The sequence below is a fragment of the Schistocerca cancellata genome, chromosome 9 (assembly GCF_023864275.1).
Source record: "Schistocerca cancellata isolate TAMUIC-IGC-003103 chromosome 9, iqSchCanc2.1, whole genome shotgun sequence".
Lineage (NCBI taxonomy): Eukaryota > Metazoa > Arthropoda > Insecta > Orthoptera > Acrididae > Schistocerca > Schistocerca cancellata.
Window position 1 is genome coordinate 182862783 of NC_064634.1, and position 18228 is coordinate 182881010.

The window sequence follows — 18228 nt, forward strand, 5'->3', positions numbered from 1 at the left end:
TTTTATTTTACTAATGAAATGCTGCAAATTAGATATGGAAAAGTACATGAAAATAAAATGAAATTTTTGGAGGACAGACACCAAACTACTTACTTTATTTAAAAGAAGAAAAAATAAATCTAAAAAGATGGAAATGAATGCTGTCGATATGACACGTGTATGGAAGTGGATAGTGAAAGTGAAAATGAAGTGAATATTGTGTGTTACGGTAAGTCTAAATTACACGGCAAACAACTGAGTGAATGATTAGAACTTACAGTTGGATACTGTTTACATACTTCACAGTCTAATTAAAACTTATGGAACACGGGGAGTGCCAATGATATCATCTGAAGGTATCATGTCTCATTCAACGTTACACCATTTACTTAACATAAATGGCAGTTGGAACATATACTATGATTTCCCGTCTCAACAATACTTTTAATTCATAGCTCTCTTCCTAATGGGAAATTTTCAGTATAATGTAAGTTTACGTTCAGAAGAGTGTTCTTTTTTCTTTTAACATAGATAGTGTCTACTGAGGTGTTTTTAACACCCCGTCAATACCAACACCATTTGGAATGGAGCACAAAGTAGTTAATGGCAACATTCTCTGACAACAAGCACCTGAAGCACCTCGACTGATACACATTACATTTTATATAGAAAAGAATTACAAATTTCTACAAGAATTACACATCACATCTACTAGACACAAATGACTCACGGGTTTCTCTTTGCATTTTAAGATTCCACAGATACTGCAGGCATATAATGTATATAGGAATGACAGGTACAGAAAACTTAAAAACCAGTATTTATTTATCCATCAAATTTCTTGCTTAATCTAAATTTGACATGTAAACATACTTTTAATACTTCCTTACGTGTATCCTACATTTCCTGAAAGACTGTATCAACTTATTGTCTTGCACAGGTCAAATGTTAAATCATTTAAAAGGAGAACATACCTTCCGGATTTTAAACCTGTGTATATCCTTACTCTTCCACATAACTTTAACAGACATCTCATAATTTTCAAGTTCATCAGGTATTTCAAGGCTCACATTATTAACATTGTCAGTGTTTTCCTCATCCTGTAATTCATACAAGAAAAATTGAATAAAACTGTATACATGTTACATTATGATCAAAATTTAGTTATAAACAAAATTAAGAAAACAGAGTCAAGTTATAGACTGACAGTCCAAAAGTGACTCAACCAATAACAAACTACAATGATCTGTTCTCAAAGGAGTTCACTCAAAACAATCACTTTCAGAAAGGAAGACTAGTATGACAAGCTGAAACACCAATAGGAATACAACTCATTTTGTTATTATAAATGCAAGTTTGGGAAACTTCAGATTGTACAGTTACAGCATGATCTGTCACCCACACCTGGCGACAGGACCAGGAATTGTAAAGACATTTGCAGTAGATACACAGTCAATGTGAGTCTGTGGTTTCAACAGGTAAGAAATAGTATATATTTATATAAACTTAAAGATATATTAAAAACAAAGATTCCATGACTTACCAAACAGGAAAGCGCTAGTAGACAGACACAATAAAAAACACACAAACACACACACAGAATTTCAAGCTTTCGCAACCAACGGTTGCTTCGTCAGGAAAGAGGGAAGGAGAGGGTAAGACGAAAGAATGTGGGTTTTAAGGGAGAGGGTAAGGAGTCATTCCAATCCCGGGAGCGGAAAGACTTACCTTAGGGGGAAAAAAGGACAGGTACACACACACACACACACACACACACACACAGTGTGTGTGTGTGTGTGTGTGTGTGTGTGTGTGTGTGTGTGTGTGTGTGTGTGTGTGTGCGCGCGCGCGCGCGCGCGCGCAAGTGTATACCTGTCCTTTTTTCCCCCCTAAGGTAAGTCTTTCCGCTCCCGGGATTGGAATGACTCCTTACCCTCTCCCTTAAAACCCACATTCTTTCGTCTTTCCCTCTCCTTCCCTCTTTCCTGACGAAGCAACCGTTGGTTGCGAAAGCTTGAAATTCTGTGTGTGTGTTTGTGTGTTTTTTATTGTGTCTGTCTACCAGCACTTTCCCGTTTGGTAAGTCATGGAATCTTTGTTTTTAATATATTTTTCCCATGTGGAATGTTTATTTCTATTTTATTTATATCATTAATATAAACTTAAAGAGTTTGAACTAAAATGTGTGATGTCACCAAATCATCAATGCTTATTTCGTTTTAATCATTGACATCTGAAAATTGATGGCTACTAATAACCTATCCCAAAAGTTTTTAACACTGATGTTATATGATGAATTTGTAGAACAATGTAAATAGCAACATATGTACATCTAATATCATATTTATTAATGACACAGCAATAAATAAATTACATATTCCACAGATTTTTGTCTATTTGCTGTACAAAAAATAAAAAAATAAAAAATTTAGAGAGATGGCTATTGTGTTGTTGACAGAGTGAATATCCTACTTTAGATAGCAGTCTTTCAGAAGCTGACAAAATGGTGGTACAGCTTAAACATCTAAATGCAGTTTTTTGTAGCTTCAGATAAGTAGTAATGATGATGTTAGTCCATACTTCTAGCTGACCTTGTTTCAAATTTAGAAGGTGATCTTTCTAATAATAACTGAATGGATATGGTAGGTCTGTTCCTGTTACTGTTTGCAAATCATTCTTTTCTTGTGCTATTTTATAAAGTTAACTCTATGTTGTTTTTCTATTATGTATCAATGTGTTACCCACTGTCACTGAGAGTCATTTCAACAGCTACGAACAATTCATTGTTAGTATGATTGTCTTTGAATATCCTAAAGTACCTCGAAAGTGTAGGTTCTTGGATCTAGGCTCGAGCTATTGATATGGCTAGTACATTAATACATTCAGTTGTTAGATGCGCTTTTTGGTTTCTGTTATGATGTTACTCTTCATATTCTCTCAGCCTGTATTGATTGTATGTCAGATGATATGATATTCATTACTTATTGGAATTGCTTCACTACTTGAACATACATTGCTATGTATGTTTCGGAAGTAGCCACTCCTGTAGCTCACAGAATATCACAAATACAGATCTACAATATCTGCAGCTGTTAGCATGGCTGGTGTATAGGTACATAAGGGAAAGCCCCAACAAGCTACGACAACAATTTAAAACCAATGATAATAATCATTAGCGCGGCCTCTGTAAGCACCGGAAAAGATGTAATTTGCTATACTGGAAGGCGAATCACAAATGATAAAGACTCCATTCAATTTTTTTTTTTTTTGTCATGCAGACTATGTCTTTAGTTCTCGTGGCGAGAAGACATATTTCTTGTGATACAGTGTGTTGTCTGAATAATAATCCTATGAAAATATGAAGCCTGAGAGTTCGTTTTTGTGCAAAACCACAAAGTTTTCTTTTCTTCCACACACTATCCCAATGTCATGTCAATATAGCTGCCTGCATCAGAAGAGGAAGTCCGATTAAGAATTAATATTGTACACACAGTCAAGAATGAAAAATACTTTTGGCAGAAGAAGACTAATATAACCAAGGATACCAGATTCGACATAAGTTCACGATACCACTGGCTCACAATTTACCAGATTTGTGAATTAAATGTGAAAGACAATTTATTCGCTGCAAAATCCATAAAAATCAAATATGTCAATAGTATAATTAATTTGTTTAATTATATATTTTCATATATATAATTTGCACACTGGTGCAATAAGATGGCAGTAAATGATATTATTCATCACTGGAATTAATTTCATGTTCCATGGATCATTTGCATGATTAATGACAATGATATACGGAGGGGGGGGGGGGTCGAAAAGTGCCTAGCCTAACAAATAAAGACTGACAGAAATTTCATAATACCAATTTATTTTTCAATGTAATATCTGTGTACACTAATCCACTTGCAGGAATTCTCAAATAACTTCTGCAAACCATTCAAACAAAAGGTCTTCGATTTTGAGTCCAACCTTGCATTCACAGCATCAATCACTGCATCATCATTGTCAAATCGTCGCCCTTTGAGGTCTTTTTTTTTTTAGGTTTTTGAAAAGAAAAAAGTCAGGGAACCAAATCTGGAGAATATGGCAGATGACATAACAATTCGAACTTGCTGTCATGCAGATTTTCCCATGTTGCGAGAGCTTTGTGTGCCAGTGCGTTGTCATGATGCAAAAGGACTCTGCCCACACGTTTTCCAAGCTTTCTTTTCTTTATCTCTTCTCTCAAATGGTGAAGGAGGGTGCATGATGCATTGATAGTTACACGCTTTTGCATCCCAGAGACCGATGCCATCATCTTAATGGCTGATTTTTGCAACCGGAATTTTTTTAGTGTACGAGATTAAGGATGTTCCCATTGTTGTGACTGTTATTTTGTCTCAGGATCAAAGTGGTGAACCTACGTTTCATCCATTGTCACATACCTTGCAAGAAAGCTGTCTTCATCCGCTTCAAATTGGCAGACGATTTCTTCACAACACTACACAAGCTCCCGTCTCTGAACTGCATTCAAGCCTTTCGGGACCCACCGAGATGAAACTCTCCGCATTCCCAAAATATCCACAACAATGTCGTGAGCACACCCATTGGAGATTCCGAATGTGGTTTCAATGTACTGCAACATTGTCTGATGATCCTACAAAACTGTATCTTGAATTGCAGTCACTGTTTCATCTTTGGCAATGGTGAAAGGCCTTCTGCTTCTTGGTGCATCTTGCACACTCATTCTTCCACATTTAAATTAGGAAACACAGTTTTTCATTGTGACATATGACAGAGCACTGTCCTTAAGTGTATTCTGCATGTCCTCCACAATTTTCTTGGGCATCATTCCCTTCAAATGAAGATACTGAATCACAGCACAGTTCTTCATTCTCTCAATATTCACCATTTTGGTTACACATGGCAATAGTGCCAGTAAATCATTATATTTCAGCAGAGAAATAAGTCTAGGGACATCTGGGAGTTGGTTCATATCTGCTGGAAATGTAAGTCCATGTCTGTGTAACCTAACAAAGTCGGCCTGTTTGTTGTCACCATCAAAAGATATTTTGAAGTGCAGAATTCCCATGTTTTCCTGTTTCACTTGTAAATGCACACACTTTGATTTAAAAAATGGCTGTTTCTCCATATCCATTTTCCTCTGGACAAGGGGAGGCCTTTCAGAGTCTTTTGTGGCATACAGTAAATTAAAACTTTTGAAATCTTGAAGTTCCATATTATGAACAAGGTACTTGCTGGAAGTGTGTCTTACCAATTGTTGGCAGTCCCAGGGTGTTAAAATGTTCAATTTCTTCTGTTTCCTCTCTATCAATGCATGAACACTATCATCCTCAATATGGGTATGGCCTTTTAGTAGGAACTTCTCAGTTATGGTCTTAATTTGTGGATACTTATGCAGTAGCCAGAAAAAAAAAAAAAAAAAAAAAAAAAAAAAAACACACACATTAGAATATTCACATTCTTATTTTGTCCATAGCAGCTGTCTGTTCAACGTGTGATTTCTTCCACGTCACTGCCAGGTATGACTATATGCCCGCTTCAAAATTGTTGATGCAATTTTGTTTCCGCCTCGCCCTCCTTTTGACTCATCCCACATCACACAGTGAACTGAGGAATCTGATGCAACATACAAGGTAAAATTTAAGGCCCAAAGTTTCCTTTTATAGAAACTAATACTATTTGATATGAGTGGTGATGGCAAACATTTCTGAAGGTCTCCGGTTAATACTGTGTGTGTTGGTGTTCCTCTTGTCTTGATAGTGTAATTACTTTTTAGAAGATACCAGTTTTTTTATTCATTCAGATGAGCAGTATGCTCAGCTTCAACAGATTCTTTTTCTTCTGGAGTCAGATTACTTTTCAGCTTTGTCTGAAATGTATCACTTGTATCACAGGTGTGGTTTTCAAGACAAATTGAACTGTTTAAAAAGATGTCTGTATAAAGCCAATTTTTACCCCTTGTCTCTGGGTCAATATTGTTTTGAAAACAGTCATCTATGTATAGGTCATACATTTTTGTATGTTCAATTCTGGTCCTAAATATTTGCTGACACTCTGTTCTCTACTGTAGTGACTTTAATAATGTGGGAAAGAAGAAACGTGTCTTTTGATACGTTCAACGGTTTCATCAGGTGTTTTTCTGCTTGGAATATGCCTACCCCTTTGATATTTTCTTGCTACTCCACTTGGCTCCATATTTTTTAAAATGTTTACTACAACTGTATTTGAGATAAAAAATGTGTTCAAAAACATAATCTTGCACACCTTAACTCGTCCACCATTTACAGTAAAATAGTAGCTTGCAGTGTTTTCTTTACACTTACTCGAGGTTAAGTTTCTTTTTCTTGAACAAGTTGTACTATGTTGCTCAACACACGCACCAACAAATTGCGTTTTCATATATGTAGACATTTCCTCATGCCAGTACGAATGAAAAATCTTCTGTCTTTCATTTTCAGGCAGTTTTTCTGAGCATTTCATTCTACACATGCACGGAGGCTGCAGTACATTAGCAGGAACAGTCCTACATTTTTTATTGACATATGCCTTCCCACCAGCTACTTTGCGTTTACGGATGTTGCATCTCCATTCGTCAGTATGAGCTACACACTTTGTACCATGCTGTGGAGTATTAGTTTTATTGTTTATTTTCCTTCCCACACATTCACTCATTTCTAAAACTGCACAACTTTTTACAGCACTTTCACTATCACTGCTTAAGTATAAATCTTCCTCTAGTATATTTGGTATTTGTCGTTCATTTGGGACAGTTTGAACATTACTGTTGTTTTTAACTTATTCTCTAATTGATTCTGTGTACTATTATTGTCATCTGAATCAGAACTTGTCTCACTTGAAGGTTCATAGGTTCTATCACAATCGGAGTCATCCTGTTCGTCGTTACTCGAATGCTCCCCTACATCTTATTTTCTGCCAACAGTATGATAGCTAGTTGGATTAGTATTTGATTCTGAAACAAAACAGACCACATAATGGTTCCTCATCTGGTAAAATAGAAATGCCTCATAAGTTAGGTTATGTTTACAACCACATTATTCATTAATATAATGACTGTAGGAAACATTACAGCTTACCTATTGAGGCAGCACTATTACTGCCTTTAAGCAATGTCATAATTTTGTACCTGAGAGAGTTTGGATTCATAATTAATAACTTGTACAAAACAAACACTGGAGATAACACTATCAAGTCCCATGTAAAACTGACTGGACTGACCTTAGTTCACACTAGTGCCACCAGTGCGGTGAAGTATACAGCACTATGTCCAGATGGTGTTGTATACCTCTAAGGCACAGTGGACTTGGTGTTATTTCCTGGCACCGTAACTCCGCCAAAATTCGATGTAGGACATAGTGTGGTATACCTCTGAATAGAGGACAAGGAACTCATATGATTGTGCCAATAATCTCATTTTGACCAAAAATGGACATGGTGTCCTATACCTCCAACCCACAGAATTATACAAATTTCATGTGGAGATAAATATACTGTGTAGGAGCAGTCCAAATTCTCAATACTTTAAACAAATTTCTACAAGCTGAACGTGAGAGAACAACATATATTAATCTTACAGCACATTTTCGAGCAACAAAGACTTTCTTTCTTGAACATAAGTTACTCCATAACCTTAATCCACACGGCATTATTCGATGAAAATTCGAAACATGTCAACCTGCTGATTTGTTTCTCTTCAAGATCTGAAGTGATTCTAAGTGCAAATGTGGTTGAACAAAGTTGTTTTAGAAGCTCCCAAGTGCGCTTTTCCCAGTTTAAATTCTTATCAATGTGAATACCTAAGAACTTTCAAGGTTCCACCCTATTTATTATTTCCTTGTCATGTATTATTCTTATTATTGGTGTAATACCACGAAGAAGTGCAGAACGGAATATGTTGTGTCTTTTTAAAATTGAGAGCAAGACCATTCACATAAAACCAGTCAATCATACTTTCAGCAAAACTTTTTTTAAACAACTTACGAGAATTGAGCCAGGTAATATTAGCAGCGACTGCCGATATTTCAGCAGGAGTACACCCCGCCATTTTCAAGGCACAAACTGCAACGGACACGCGATGTACAAGCAAATTTAAAACCTCAGTTCTTGGAGTAATTCAAGAAAGATAACACACACACTCAACACTAGTGCCACCAAAGGTGACCAAAGTCAGAGGTATCGATAGTGAAAGACTACAAACTACCATGTGAGATAACATTGACTGTGTCCGTCTATTTTTTGACAACGGAGAGAGCACAATTCCAAGCAGAGTTTAAACAAAAACCTCCATCCCTGTTTACAGGGTTGCTCACTAATTTAATCTCAACAGCTCCCTTAATAACACTGTCCCAATAGCTGGATGTGCATGCAAATATTAGGTATTGTTACATAACACAGGGTGACCAATATCCAAACAATGTTCGGCAACAGCAGATCTACTTGGCTGCTGTGATTGTGCATGCCTTTTATGCTCAGTACATCTGTCTTCCACGGACCTGATAGTGAGACTAATGTATGCCATGCCACAGCCTTAAGGAATGCGATATATACCCGCCTTACATAAACCAAGATTCTGGTACCGGGTGCCACAGGTTTTGAATCCGCGCCAGACGGCATGGACCTCGATTACCACTAAAGGTCTCTCTCGCTGTGGCACCGTAAGCCGTGGCTGCGCACGCGCTCCTGGGCCACATACAATGTGAGGGTGCCACAGTGGAGCACATGGTCCCAGCGGCCAATAGCAACATACTCTATCAGGTATTTAAGTGCCTGCCTCTCGCTCAGCAGGCAGTCTGATATTTGCTTTATTCTATAGACACCTCACCTACAGAGACAGCATGTCTACTTGGTTTTCGTGTACGAGTGGACATCGTGGATTCGTGAAGTTTTGCTTGTGACCCCGTTGCTATTTGCGTGTTGTTCGTTAGGTCTTGCTCAGTCGTCTATCATTGTTCGTGTCCATCCTTCCCCATTCATTTTGTTTATTCACAGGCGGCTCCCGTTTGGTCCCACCACGCTTTTGTTCTTGGCAACCCCGCGACCAGAATGGTCGCGGTTGCAACATTTTGGTGACGAGGTAAACGGTGGTTGTTGTTAGCATGGGGGCGAAGTTGGTCTGTCTTCTGGAGCAAAATCAGCTCATGTAGCAGCAGCAGCTCCAGTTAGACACCTTACAACAGCCGCTATGGTTGCTAATGGACAAAGTCGATGCCCGGGACGCATTGCCACAACAGCTTCTGAGTCCTCAGGTGTCCGATGCTTTCCCACGTCCGCCGTTATTCCCACCATTAAATGACACTAAAGACTAGGAAACATAATTACATTGGTTGAAACAACATTTCACGGCTTTTCAAGTCACAGATGACTCCTTGCAGCGGTTGTTGTTTCTGTTTTGGGCCTCCCCAGACACGTTCTTTCATCTTCGCAAGTTGGAACTGTTGTCCGATCCTGTGGCTCTCTCTTTCCAGGAGATATGCCTTTTGCTTGCGAACTATTATTCCCACCGCTACCATGTGGTTGCCTCTCGGCTGGAGTTCCAACAGTATCATAAACAGCCTGGTCAATCATATCGTTCCTGGTCACGGACTTGCAGGGTCTCAGCCGTCAATGCGATTTTACATACACCAATCAGCAGTGTAAGGCTTTGTATGCAGACTCCCTGATCCGGGATGTGGCGGTTCAGCTGGCTCCTGATCCTGAGGTCCACACTATGGCGATGAAACTCAATAAACCCTCCTTCGAAGAGATTCTCTGCATTGCACACTCCTTTGAAATTGTTCAGGCGGCTAATGAGCATCTTATTGCGCACCCGCAAGTTGCGGCGATTGATGTGTCTCGGCATGTTCCGCCATTGCGATATCAACGTGGCCCTGCCGACAGATGGCAGCACCATCGGGATTCCTCTTTGTCTGACATCTCTATGGTATCAGAGCCTCCGGTCGCCCTTCGTCGCCGGTCGCATGGCCCACTGCCATCTTACCCACAGTGCTTTACCACACATTCTCAAGCTGATTGTCCCCACTGCTGGAAAACGTGCACGCTGTGAAACAAGGAGCGCCGTATCCTGTTGGTCTGTCACAGTCGCTCAACTCGCTCCAGTCCTGCCCCTCCTGGGCCTCAAGATACCTTCCATGCTCTACAATCGGTAGTCCCACAGGATGACCCATCAGTGCAGAAGCTTTTCCTCATGCTCTGCCTTTTCGCTGAGGATATCAGTTTTCAGGTCGACACTGGGGCCACCATCTCTCTGATTAAAATGGCGACATACACCTGCCTGGGCTCTCCTGAGTTTTCACCTCCCTCTCGACGTTTGATCGCCTACGGAGACAGTTCCATTCCCCTTCGTGGGCAGTTCGTCACCCAGGCAACGTACAAATGTATCCCCCATCTCCTTACCCAATTCGTCGTTGACCATCCGCCAGCTTCGAATATTTTTGGCCTGGATGCATTTCAGCTGTTTGGCGTTTCAATTTCCAATGAAATTAAGGTCATTTCCACGACTGTTCCTTTTCAGGACTTGGATGATCTGTGCTCTGCTTTTGTGTCATTGTTTGCCACAGATCTCGGATGTGCTTCTGATTTTCAGGCGCACATCACACATCGGCCGGATGCACAGCCTCGCTTTTTCTGGGCCCCGACTCCTTTCAGTGGCCTTACGGTCAGCAGGCTGCTGGCATTCTGGAGCCTATGACATACAGTGCCTGGGTGATGCCGTTGGTGGTCATACAGAAACCCAATGGGTCCCATTTGCCTGTGTGGGGACTTCAGCACTACTGTCAATGCTCAGTCCCTAGTATACACTTACCCCTTCCTCAACAGAAAGACCTTCTCTCCAAACTTGCCGGGGGAGAGTACTTTTCCAAGATCAACCTGGCTGAAGCGTAAAACCGGTTACCCTTGGATGGAGATTCTCGGAACATCTAGGTTATAAATACGCCTTTCGGATTGTACAAGTACAAGTGCCTTCCATTTGGTGTCTCTTTGGCGCTGGCCATTTTCCAGTGGTTTCTGGAGCAGCTTACGCGGCCTATCCCTGCCTGCGTGAATTATCTGTATGACATCTTCATCACTGGGCGTTCCCGCCAGGAACATTTGCAAAACCTCAGTGCCTTATTTCAAGCTCTGCAATCTGCAGGTTTACGCTGTCAGCTGGACAAGTGTTGTTTTTTTTTTTCAACCAGAAGTGGAATACTTAGGCCACTGGCTTAGCAAAGATGGCATTCGCCCTTCGAGTCATAATGTTGAGGCCATTGAGGCCCTTCCTCGTCCCAAGGACTTATCTGAACTCCAGGTCTTTTTGGGCAAGGTTACTTATTACCTAAAGTTCTCACCCCAGGCTGCCTCCATTGCCCAACCCCTCAATCACTTGCATCGCAAAGGAGTGCCTTCTGATTACACTCCTGCCTGTGACCAGGCCTTTCTCCATTTAATGGCAATGCTGAAGTCCGCCCCTTGCCTTACTCCCTTCTCACTGGACCGTCCCTTGGTTGTGGCGGCTGATGCGTCAGCAAATGGCATTGGGGCCGGCCTCGCACATCGGAATGCCAATGGCTCTGAACAGCCCAACGCTTATGCGTCTAAGACACTGACCCCAGCGCAACGGAACTACTCCCAGATTGAAAAAGAGGCCCTGGCGATCATGTTCGCCATCCAAAAATTTCACACCTATCTTCCTGCGACAAAGTTTCCTCCTGACAGACCATAAACCCTTAGTTACGCTTTTCAGACCCCACTCTCACATTCCTGAGTGGACGGCCTAACGTCTACAGTGCTGGGCGTTATTTTTATGAAATTATGCTTACACCACCCATTATAAGTCCACCGCCCACCATGCTAACGCAGATGCATTGTCCCGTCTCCCTGCAGGCCCTGATCCTGTATTTGACCAACAGGAGGTCCTCTGCTTTCACATTGATTCTGCCCGCCGGGATACGCTGGACTGCCTGCCTCTTAAGGTTGCTCACATTGCTGTGGCTACCTGCCGCGACCCTATCTTGCGGCAGGTTCTCCGCTATGTGGTCCACAGGTGGCCCTCCTACATTACTTGTTGGATGAGAACCGATTTCAGCCCCTGGTGCCACCTGTCCCACAGGCTCTCTGTGGTCGATGGTGTCCTTCTGTTGGCCACGGAGTCGGATGCCCTCCGGATTTGCAGATTCAAGTGCTCAGTTATTACACCGTAGGCACTGGGGTATGTCCTGCATGAAAGTTTTCACTTGCCAGCACGTGTATTGGCCCAACATTGATGGCGATTTGGCTGCCTGGTCTGCGGGTGCACTGTGTGTGCGCGTCACCAGGCAAGTCCCCCCCTCAGTTGTTTGCACCCTGGACTGTGCCCCTCGCCGGCACTCTGATATTGGAAAAATTACTTTGTGTGCCAACTGATTAATGATTCTCATCCTTTTGCTAGAATATAAGTTAAAGTTATCTGTCAAATGTGAGTACAAGGAGACCTGAATAAACATTTTGGATCTTTAATGAGTCCAGGTCTTTAGCGATAGGAATCAAATTCGGTAAATAAATATGCAAAGCGATTTTATGTGAACACGTGAAAAGAATTACTAGGCTTCTCTTTTTATGTATTAAGAGACACAATCCTATCACAAACATTTTCAGCTAGAGGACCAGTGGTGCAGCTACCAAGAGGCCACATTAACCTACAGGCTGGGGTCCTTATATCATTACAACTTCAAAGACAAAGATTAGAGTAGATGAAATCATGTCTTAGTCCTCCTTAACAACCCAGTCTAACCCATAGAACAATTTTTGAATTTTAATTATGCAGCTAGATATAAATCACTTTATGTAACAAAAAATATAAAAACATGAATGATACCTTAGATTAATGTAAAGTAATTAAGTAAATGTTGCATACTTTTTGTTGAGAAAGTGTACTATAACTCTAAATCAACTTGTTCTACATCGTAACAAGAGATCGCAATTATGATCCATGCAAATAAGTAATTCACTAACTACCACCATTTCATCTCACATCATATAACAAGAATAAATGGGTACATGGAAAAAAAATTTAAGTTACATATATTTCTTTACCAGTAAAAACAAATACATTGATGAGGTTATCTGACATACCGAGTCCTCCACAATGAGTGGCACTTCATTGGTGATAACGGGCATACTCTTTCTACCTCTACTATCGCCCCTGGTTCCTCTAGCATGGCCTCTACCTCTACCTCTAGATCTAGCTCTTCCTCTTGGTCTCCCTCGCCCTCTGCCTCTGGTGACACTTCTGGTTTGTCTTGCAGGTTCAGGAGATGTGTCCCGAATTTCAATAACACTATACAGATAAAGTGCATGAGGTATTACGAGAGTACATTACATGGAAAGCTAAAACACACACACACACACACACACACACACACACACACAGAGAGAGAGAGAGAGAGAGAGAGAGAGAGAGAGCAGTAAGACACAGTCAAAATTCTTGTAAGAAAAAAAATATAAAGGATTCAAGTGTACATTCTTCTGTCTTAAATGCACAGAAATTCAAATCAGTCTTTGAAAATGAAACATACACATTGTTACTCGTAAGTGCATGAAAAAACCTTATTTGTTGTGCAGTATCTTACATTCAAATCCAATTCCTGAACTGCTCTCCAGAAAATTTGCTATTTCAGTTACTAATGAATTTAAACATTTAATTTATGTATTTACAAGGCCTTTACTGTATAGAACTGATACAAATATAACATTTATGCCTGAAAGCAGAATGCATTAATATCACAGTTGAACCTTTGTCAGAGCCAGGTTGGGCTCAGAGTTTATGCTGCAGCTTTAGCTATGTGTGTTAGTTCAACAAATGCAAGTAAATGAAATGTTTTACGAAGAGTCATCAAAAAATATCATGACTGAATTTTTTAGCAGGAACTGCTGACACTGCAATCATTTTATGTAGTATGTCTGATAGCCTGATCTACTGAGACAGGTAGCGTCAAGTTGGAACATGTTCTGACTCTTCATGCAGTATCCAGAGGAGCTAAAGTGCAGTTGGGTTTACCATGTCTGTCGCACATCATGGATGTCAAACAATGCATGAACATTAAGTTCTGTTTCAAGTTGCAAAAACCTGCCCAAGGTACTAATGAGAAGTTGAAATTAGCATATGGCGATAACGCTGTAACTCTGAAGACTGTTTACAGGTGGTATGAGTAATCAAAAAGTGGAAATACACTGGTAGAAGATCGAGCAACATTTGGGACATCCATTAGCATCAGAAATAGAAGAAAACATGCTAAACGTAGCAAAAATTGTTCATTCAAACAGGTGAATAACAATTCGAGAACGTACTGAAGAACTTAGCATCTCATTTTGACCAATAATTTACAAATGAGATGAGTGAGTGCAAAATTTGTTCCCAGACTTTTGAGTAAGGAACAGAAGGAAAATCGTGTGTCTGTTTGCATGGAGCTGAAGGATCATCTTCATTCAGATCTGGATTCCATGCCAAAAAATGTAAGCAGAGATGAAACTTGGGTCTACAGGTATGAGCTGAAAATTTAGAGTTCTCAATGGAAAACCAGAGAACTCCTCACCCTAAAAAGGTAAGTCTGTCAGAATTGAGTATCAAAGTCATGCTCGGGTGTTTTTTTTTTTTTTTTTTTAAAAATATTGAAGGCATAGTGCAATCAGAGTTCGGTCCAAGGGGAACACCTGTAAACGCCAAATTTTGCAAGAGTGTACCGTAACATTTAACATTTGCGAAACAATGTACAAGGAAAGAGGGAAGAAAAATGGACCAATGGGTTCCTTCTTCATCATGACAGTGTGTCATAAATGCACTGCTAGCAAAGTACATTACTTTGAAGGAGATTAACTCAAATTCCATGTAAGCTTATTACTTTGTTTCTAATAGAATTATCACACCTCATATATGTAAGTATAGAGGCACAGATCATCCCAAGCCCTGAAGTGAAATGTATCATGCAAGAACCCCTAGCAGACACACAACACATATGCAACAAACTGACTTAAACTTCTTCAAAAATTGTGTTGCAGTTTCTAACACATCAACATACAAATGAAGCTGAATGAGTTACACTTATGGAAACCATCACTTGCTGGTAATACAACAAAATGTTCAAATTTAGTGCTTCAATTATACATGATATGGAAGAGGTGTACTTTTTAACAGAACTAATGTTTCCAAGTGAATTAATATTTCATCTCTTTGGTAAATCTCATTACTTTAATGTTACGATACAAGGGGCAATCAAAATTTTTCCATCGGAGAGCACTGCTGCAGCATATATGCAACACAGCACAACTCCGATACAGGTATATAAGCACAGACATGTAGGCAAGGGATTAGTGCGCCATCCGTGTCTTTCCAACCTGCATGTGCTAAATGTGAACTATGGCAATGTAATTATCAAATGCATCCAAACAGGACCAGTGTGCTGTTATTCTTTTATTGGCTGCTGAAAGACAAACACTAGTAGGCATTTATTAGAGAATTAAAAAATGTGTATGGGGCAATATACCTGCAGAAAAGTACCATTGTGGAATGGTGCACCAAGGGGTGCTGCTGCCCCATGTTAATGCACATCCCCATACCACAAATGTCGTAATGCAGAAGTTATGCCCACTCAAGTGAGACACACTTGAGTACCCACCCTACAGTCCACAACCCCCCCCCCCCCCCCCCCCAATGTGAATATCCAAACTGGAGGGTTGATGGGACAATTGCCTCAATACTCATAGCAATTTTGCCAAACTGGCACAACGATTCTGTACTATACAGCATTCAGACAGGGACTTTTTGATCATCCCTTATATAAAGAAGTGAATAAAGTAGTATAGGTTTGGCAAAACTGAATGTGGTTTGTGGTTCTTCCATAACCATGTCTGTGGTTTTTTTTAGAATTTACAGAGCAAACTCTAATAACATTTGGACACACAAGAAAAGCCAGTTATTTCACAATTTGAGGGGAAATATGAATGGCCATATTCATAAAAAAAAAATAGCATCCTTAACAGTATATTCTCTAGGTATTTATCTAGAATTGCCATCTTCCTGTTTTCAAAAATCTTAAACCGTTTTAGAACAACATCTAAAAAATGCGTTTTTTTGGTATTAAAACTGAGTTGGAGATTCCAAGATGGTAACATACAGTGAATTGTTGACATTTTCACAATGTGTTTCTAAAGCTCAAATCTTGAAAATCCTTCAAAATTTTCTTGATATCTTTATCTGTTTCTAATAAATAGGTGTTCAAATTTACCATACCTGTACACATAAATCTGTTATGAGGTGAAAATGTAAGTTCATAAAGTGATGTAAGCATGGGAAAATAAGCTATAAAGTGGCTCCATTATCCTCCACAGTGTTCTGGAAACCCTATGCTGCAGTACTGAAGCACAGTCAAAATTTTTGTGCAAGTAAAATCCAGTATGAGGTGTAAAATAAAACTGAGTTATTTTAATTTCACATAAGTAAATTAACAAAATTTTACTGGCCCATAGAGTTCTTTTCATAAGAGTGACATGCCCTACTGCAGCAGGGAAAAAGGGGGTAACCCAAGGGATAAAGCTCCTATCAGAGCCCAAGAAAGGCAAATATGTTCCTGCTTATTAACAGACAGATTGGAAAGTGAGATACCAGCTGCCTCAATCTACCTCCTTCAGGATCTTTAAAAATTTTCTTTCACATTTTGGCATGTGAACAGATTCACTCTTTTTTATGCTGAGAGAGGAGACAGTGGCAGTAGGTGAGGAATAGAGGAGAAAGTAGAAGTGGGTGAAAGCCAGTGATAATGAGAGAGAGAGAGAGAGAGAGAGAGAGAGAGAGAGAGAGAGAGAGAGAGAGAGAGAGGGGGAGGGAGAGAGAGAGAGAGAGAGCCTATGACAATAACAAAATAACAAGAAGAGAGAGATAGTGACAGGGAGAAGAGACAGCAGCAGTGGGAAGGAAGGAATGAGATAGCAACAGTAAGAGAGCAAGAGGGAGACACTGAGAGTGACAGGAGACAGTAGCGGTGGCAGAAGTAGTAGTAGGACAGAACGAAGAAGACTGTGGCTGTGAGACAGGAGATGTGACAGAGAGACACAAAGGGAAAATGTCAATGAGTTGGGCAGGATAAGTGAGTGAGAGAATGGGCAAGTGCGAAGAGATGGGTATGAGCGATTTACAGCGATGGACTAGTGACTGTGAGCAAATATGGTTAGGGGAGCTTGTGGGAGTGAGAAGTGAGTAGCATGATAAACAGAGTATGAATAAATACACATTCCCAAATTTTTGGAAATCTTTTGAAAGGTGCTATGTAAGGTAGAATGAGGTAAGTGGTATCCCAGTTTTCAGTCATGGTCTTTTAAACAAGAACATATTCACCTTTTTTGCGCTCTAAAGGGCATTTTTCCACTGGTTGTTACTACTTTTTTTGTGAATGCTACCCATGCATTTTATTTTCATTCAAACATGAAATTCAAGATTGAAATCAATCCAAATTGTGTAAGATGGCACTGATAATTGCTAACACTGGACCATCTGATCAAAAGTATGTGGATACCCATATGCAGAACAGAACTGACCATTAGATCTAATGAGATATGGGCCTGCTAGTATAATAAAAGATGGGAAATATTATGTCGTCACGAGAAAAGCAATAACAGCAGGTTGGTCTGGAGAGCTCAGTGACTTTGACTGTGGACTAGACATTGAATGTCACCTGAGTAACAAATCCATCAGGGGCTTTTCAACCGTTCTAAAGCTGCCCAAGTCGACTGTTGGTGATGTGACTTAAGCGGAAATGCAAAGGAACAACCACAGCTAACCCAAAACCAGGCAACCTCATGTACTGATAGACTGGAACCATTGGGCATAACAGAGGGGGGGTTGCACAAAAATCACACCAAATCAGCAGAAGGAATCACTTGTGAGTTCCAAAGTGCACCAACAGTCCAGCGACAATGATTGTACCAGTATGATAATGCACCCTGTCATAAAGCAGCACCTGTGAGGCAGCATTTGTTTGTGGGAAACTTTCCTAAAGTAGACTGGCCTGCCTAGAGTCCCAACCTGAACCCAATGGAACATCTGTAGAATGTATTAGAATATCACCTTTGTTCCAGACCCCAGAGTCCAAAATCACTCTGGTTTGGCTCTTGAGGAAGAATGGGTTGCCATTCATCCATAGACATTCAAACACCTAACAGAAAGTGTCTGCAAATTTCAAGCTGTCATAAAGGTGAAGGGTGGATGAAACCCGT

General features: G+C 40.2%; 1 protein-coding gene across 3 annotated transcripts in view; it reads right to left on the reverse strand.

The window, feature by feature from the left end:
- Positions 1 to 18228, reverse strand: part of LOC126100919 (uncharacterized protein CG4449) — a 153428-nt gene that overhangs the window by 60396 nt on the left and 74804 nt on the right. For all 3 annotated transcript variants that reach the window (XM_049911586.1, XM_049911585.1, XM_049911584.1), the window contains exons 4-5: positions 13096 to 13300; positions 954 to 1079 (exon numbers count right to left, since the gene is read on the reverse strand). In XM_049911586.1, the coding sequence (XP_049767543.1) occupies positions 954 to 1079; positions 13096 to 13300 (331 nt within the window). The remainder of the gene's footprint in view (positions 1 to 953; positions 1080 to 13095; positions 13301 to 18228) is intronic.